The 5,721-nt window shown below is 35.7% G+C and overlaps 1 protein-coding gene across 1 annotated transcript; it reads right to left on the bottom strand.

The window, feature by feature from the left end:
* Positions 1 to 1,092: 1,092 nt before the first annotated feature.
* Positions 1,093 to 5,140, bottom strand: hmgb3a (high mobility group box 3a). The gene is made up of 5 exons (XM_056746254.1): positions 5,080 to 5,140; positions 3,005 to 3,211; positions 2,778 to 2,917; positions 2,450 to 2,624; positions 1,093 to 2,348 (listed from the first exon to the last, which is right to left on the bottom strand). The coding sequence occupies exons 2-5, from the start codon at positions 3,152 to 3,154 to the stop codon at positions 2,178 to 2,180; spliced, it is 636 nt and encodes a 211-aa protein (XP_056602232.1). The 5' UTR covers positions 3,155 to 3,211; positions 5,080 to 5,140; the 3' UTR covers positions 1,093 to 2,177.
* Positions 5,141 to 5,721: the final 581 nt, after the last annotated feature.

Here is a 5,721-nt window from a genome sequence, read left to right on the forward strand (position 1 = left end):
CATTTTCCCACTGAATTAAAGCTAAGGTTTATCCAAAAAAATCGCTAGATTTGTCGCTGCTAAAGGGTTCATAAAGTGATCAAAAGACTGACCTCCTAAATTAGAAACACTGTCTTGTGTGCACACCTCCATGTGCCCGGGACAGAGAAGTGCACGGCAGAATTAATATAGCGGAAATGCTGTATTTTTCTTCCCCTTACCTGTGCCCATAATGCCCATTGGATAATCCGGCCCTGGTACTGCTGAACAATCAGGAAGATTTTTGGAAGATCGTCAAATCCAGTCCCCCATTGACTCCCATAGTATTTATTTTCCCTACTATTGCATGAAATGATGGGTGAGATCTGACATTCTTCCAAATTTCTTCCTGTATGTTCAGGTTCAAATTTTTACAGGTTTGGAACAATCTAAGGGTGAGTAAATGATGACAGAATATTTATTTTTCGGTTGAAATTTCCCTTTAAGAATGGTTCAGTATTCCAAGGTCACATATGTTTATAGCATATACAGGGGTTATTATGTGTATTTTAGATTAGATGTGTTTTTGATCGTATGGTGACATATTCACAAACATAAGATCATTTATTTTAATAAATACATTTAATGTTGCATTGTACCATGGTAAAAATATCCACGACGCGCAATTAACTTCTGAGTTCTAACTAGCAATAGCTTTTAACTGTAACACTAACTTAAGCTGTTGGCTTGTATTTTAAGGACCTGTAACCTGTATTAGGGTATGTGTACAAGACTGTTTAGAGGTAATACAGACCTTTATGAAACAGTAGTTTGCAATTCATATTATAGCTATGGCATTAACACAAGTGATGTAGTATACTTATAATTTAAGAATGTATCAGGTGTTAGTAACCTTTAAAACTGCAGAGCTAAATGAAATCATTTTTTAGAAATGTATTAATTTATTTATTTTTGGATTATCAATGCCTGGTGTCCCTTCCTTATCTTCGAACAATTGTTATTATACCTTGTTATAGGTATTTTCAATGTGAATTTTGCACTGTTCGTTCATACACATTCATCAGGGTCCATTCATGGTACATATTATATTCTTAGTCTATATACAAACATGACTTGCACAAATAAAAATGTTTCAGTTTAATTGCAAACTTTAAAAAAATCAAAAGAAAATAAATTCTAAATACATTTAAGTACAGATAAGCATATTTTCTTTATATTCAACAAAAGAGAGCAAACTAGGAATGCACAACATATCGGGACAATCAGTATTGGCCAATATAAGTGTATTAGAAATAATCATCTGTCTATCTTTTGAGCTTGATAGTATCAGGACTTTATATAGTAATGTTTTGACTCCGATTCATTTTACAGAAATGTTTAACATAGTTCGAAAGTTTGGTTTGAATGTTTTATGTTAAGTTAAGTTTTTGGGGAGTTTTTGACTCAGTGTCAAAAAGTGCCCAAATATAACCGAATACATCCTACTTATTTATAACTTTGTTGTCTGTTTGTTGTTATTGGTGCATCCCTAGATTGCACAACAGTTAAAATATAGGAAAGATTATATAAATATCTTTCCCATATTGCTCTCAGATGTGCCAATGTCTGTAGTATAGCAGAACACATATAGCACACACCCTGCAGTAGGACTAACTGACGTGCTGGTACAAACGGCTCTATTGGACATTGATCTGCATTTTTTCCCAAAAATGTATAGGTTGAGCATGAAATGTCTGATATTGGTGCACAGAATTATATGTCACCTTCCCACATGCAACTTAACTACAACCATGAAACACTCTCTACTTAAATTCAACCATATACGGAGCTACAGACACCTCAGAAAACTCAAAACAGAACCGAAATAAGAATACATAAGGATTTACAGTACATATACAGAAATAGTACTACTCGTGTAAAGGCCTTTTCTTATACAGTCGGAAAAAGGATACAAACATGGGCTAGGAAGACACCGGGCTACTGTGATGATCAAAGTGAGATCTTTACATGTGCGCATGCACTCACACACATACAAAGCTGGAGGTAAGGCGCTGTGGTAGTCTCTCACCCACAGCAAACAAACTATCCCACCTCTAATGAAACAACAACGGTGCTATGAAAGACCACCAGTGTATTCTGTATTGTACTGTACCTCAATAAAGGGAAAACAGTTATTATAATACACACAAAGTAAAAGTCTATTCATCATCATCATATTCATCATCATCCTCTTCATCTTCCTCATCATCATCCTCTTCATCATCCATGTTGTTCTTCATCATGGGTTTGGGAGCCGCATAATTGGCCATCATTCCCATTCCCACGGAGGCACCCCCAACTTTGCCCTTTGTTTTGTAATCGGCAACATCCTAAAAATTTTTTAGCAGTGTATATTGTTAAGTACTGTAACTGTGATAATAACATATTACACGGAGGTAGTAACTTTTAAAACATATAGATCTAGACATGCCTTTTGATACTTGTCCTTCAGCTTGTTGGCCTTTATCAGGAAGGGCTGTTTGCTGGAATCTGTAAGGCTGTTCCACATCTCGCCTAGTTTTTTGGCTACATCACCAATACCCAGACCGGGATGTTGGGCCTTGATTTGTGGTCGATGTTCCGAGCAAAACAGGAAAAACCCAGAGCTGTTGAATCATGAGAGACAATGCATTATAATAAAGACAATGATATATATTTATTTATTTATTCATATTTAATCACGTAGTTATACTGTAAAGGAAAACAGTATATTTACTCTTAAATAATGCATAAATGAAATTCGTAGTAGGTCAACTCACGGTGGTCTCTTGGGGGCATTTGGATCCTTCTTCTTGCCTCTCTTGTTGCCTGGCATGTAGTGCATCATCTCTTGATCATAACGCACTTTATCCTGTTTGGCCATGTCATCAAATCTTGATTTCTCTTTGTCAGACATTGCCTACGCAACAAATGATAGAACGTTTAACTGTTCAGTTATCTTGAACACAATTTATCGTGTTTTTGCGAAAAGAAACACAAATCTTACCTTCCATCTTCCGGAGCATCTTTTGGAAAATTCGGAAAAGCTGACTGGAATCTCTGGGCTCTTCTTTTTGTGTTCTTCCCGACAGGTCTGAACAAAGTAGGCATAAGAGGACATCTTGCCCTTGGGTTTCCTGGGGTCCCCTTTTGCCATTTTCGTTAGATGGGAGGATCTGTGTCCACTACACCGTCAATTGTTTTCTATTTTTGTCTAAAATGTGTTAGAAAATTAAAAATAAGTTCATTTACAAGACCAAAGAACACTTAAAAAATATATATGTAAATATAATATCCACCCATTTTATTAAAAAGAAAAGTGATAAAAAAATACTCACTTCACATTGCAAAGTTGTATTTTAATAACCTATATTGACATGGTATATTTTTAAAAGCTGTGGAATGCCGGGCTTATTAAACCAAGATGAGACTTATTATCAAAGCTTTTACACAAAGGGAATTGGAGACCCATCCTTCTCGTGTGGGGGATGTGAACTGATTATTAATGAGGCTGATTGGTGTTCACTGCCTATTTTAGGATATATTATGTGCTCCTGCATATTCTTTGTGGGTAGAACCCAGTAATAATAATCAAATATATGTATGTCATTGTTTTCCTGTACTGCCAAAAGTTTGGGTGGCTCAATCACACAGACATGAAAACCCAGTGTAGTATATTCTGTTGCACTGAGGTATTCATGTGAAATCAGTCTTATAAAAATCCAGCTCAGAAAACTAAACTGGAACTATTAATCATCAACCATTTAAATAAATACGTACTCATGACAGAAACTGCTATTTATTTTAATTAATATTAAAGACCCTGTTTTTCGTTTTTCTTTCAAATATAGTATTTTTTCTATTTTTATCCTCTTTCATTTCCACGTGTATATATTGCACGTTAAGTAGCTGCGATAAGCTCTGCCTTGTGCTGCTGTTCTTTGCCATTCTTCATTCATTAAAATGGCTTCTTTGCGAAGCGAGCAAACAGATGGGTTGACCGTGCAACAAAGCCATACACACCCCCTCGGATCTAGAAGACAATTCTAGCGATCTCAGAGCTTTAATGAAAGAAAAAACATGTTTATTCGCTAAAACACACTTTGTGTGTGTTCTTTATGTTGCTTTTTAAAAGCTGTCAGATTTTATTTTGATATGCTTAACTGTTTTCTAAGTTGGATCCCTAGCTGTCGCTTGGCGCAGTGCTGCCTTAACAAAGACTACAAGCCAGCCATTCCCTATGCAAGTATAACGAGCGCGACTATCATGTTGAAAAACATAATAATCCGCTTCACATCGCCTTTATTTTAACACACAAGATAGAGATAAATATTACAAAGCGAAAACGATTGGAAATGAGGGTTCTTCATTTATGATATGTGTTTACGATTTGAAATGGCCCCGTCCTTGCATAGTGAAGGAATCGCTGCTCCGTCAATGGTCTCAATCGCCAGCCATTTTAATACACGGCAAGCGCGCTTGTTTAAGTCGGGATGGAAAAATGAAATAATATGTTAACAACGCGTGTTCGGCGTCAACATTGATGCCAGAAGATAGAGAGTAAAACGTTGTAGGATAAGCGAATGGTTCTGTTTAAAAACCATTATTTTACGTAAAGATGTCATCGAAATCTGTCTGTATAGCAAAAGACTGGGTGGTTCATAGGCAGAACACGGCAAGCCACATCCAGTATTGCACACAGTTGCGATGCGCGTGAAGAATTCAGTCCGCAAAATCACAGAAAATAACTTTTCATATTTCAGTTGAAAAAGCAAACGCACTCAAAGCTGATAGCAATAAGGTTGAAAATCGTTTGACCTTCATAAAAACACACTTTGTCAATTCTTTTTGATTTCTATTCTACTTGTGCATATTTTAATTTTATTAAAATTATGAAAAATCATAAAGCCTGACAAATCATACTCTAATTTGACCAAATTAATTAAAATCACATTTCTATTAATTCTGCTTAAAAATTAAATGTCGTTTTACATAATAAAAAAAAAAACATGCATCAAAGGATTCAATTTAGCCAAAAATGTATAAAAATCTATTGTGATGAATATTGGACATTTTCCGTACCTGTGTTGTTGAGTTGACTGAAATCTCGCCTCTGTCTTCACTTCTCTCTTCTCTTTAAACCCAAGCGCTCAGCCTCGCGCTAGCTTAACACGAGACCGGCCTGATTGGCTAGGCACTCTCGCCGATTCAAAACAACCTCCATTTCTTGCCATTGGGCACTGGGCAGAGCCACATGCACATCCAGCGACTCTCATCCCAGACCAACCCGTAGGTCTTCGTATGCTCAGCCTCCTTGCTTTATCTATGATCGCACATATTAAAAAAACTTGCGGCTTAAGTTATTATATATATTTGTATGTTTTTGTTAATTTTGGAAGCTGACTAATTGTACAATGTGCTACAAAAGAGCCACACTAGTCTCAAGAAATTATTTAAATTATGGATTTTTTTACATTTTAACCTAGCCATTTAAAAAAATGTTAAAAATATAATTTACCACTAAATGTAACATTATACTGATCATATTTTTACAAATGTTATTCTTTTCCTTCATTTAAACACACAAGATGCTCTTTAGGACATTTACAAATTTCCTCGGAACGACATAGATCATAGTGTTTTGCACAATGATAAAACACATGCTGTCAGTACAGCAAAGTGTAAATTGTATTTTCTCCAAATTATACTCAGAATTTGTGCATT

The sequence above is a fragment of the Triplophysa dalaica genome, chromosome 1 (genome assembly GCF_015846415.1).
Source record: "Triplophysa dalaica isolate WHDGS20190420 chromosome 1, ASM1584641v1, whole genome shotgun sequence".
Classification (NCBI taxonomy): Eukaryota; Metazoa; Chordata; class Actinopteri; order Cypriniformes; family Nemacheilidae; genus Triplophysa; species Triplophysa dalaica.

Excerpts from the sequence above, each read along its gene's own strand:
- hmgb3a (XM_056746254.1), bottom strand. The coding sequence starts at position 3,154 with ATGGCAAAAGGGGACCCCAGGAAACCCAAGGGCAAGATGTCCTCTTAT. Across the intron at positions 2,918-3,004 it reads GATGCTCCGGAAGATGGAAG|GCAATGTCTGACAAAGAGAA; the intron begins GTAAGATTTGTG and ends TTTGTTGCGTAG. Across the intron at positions 2,625-2,777 it reads AATGCCCCCAAGAGACCACC|CTCTGGGTTTTTCCTGTTTT; the intron begins GTGAGTTGACCT and ends ATGATTCAACAG.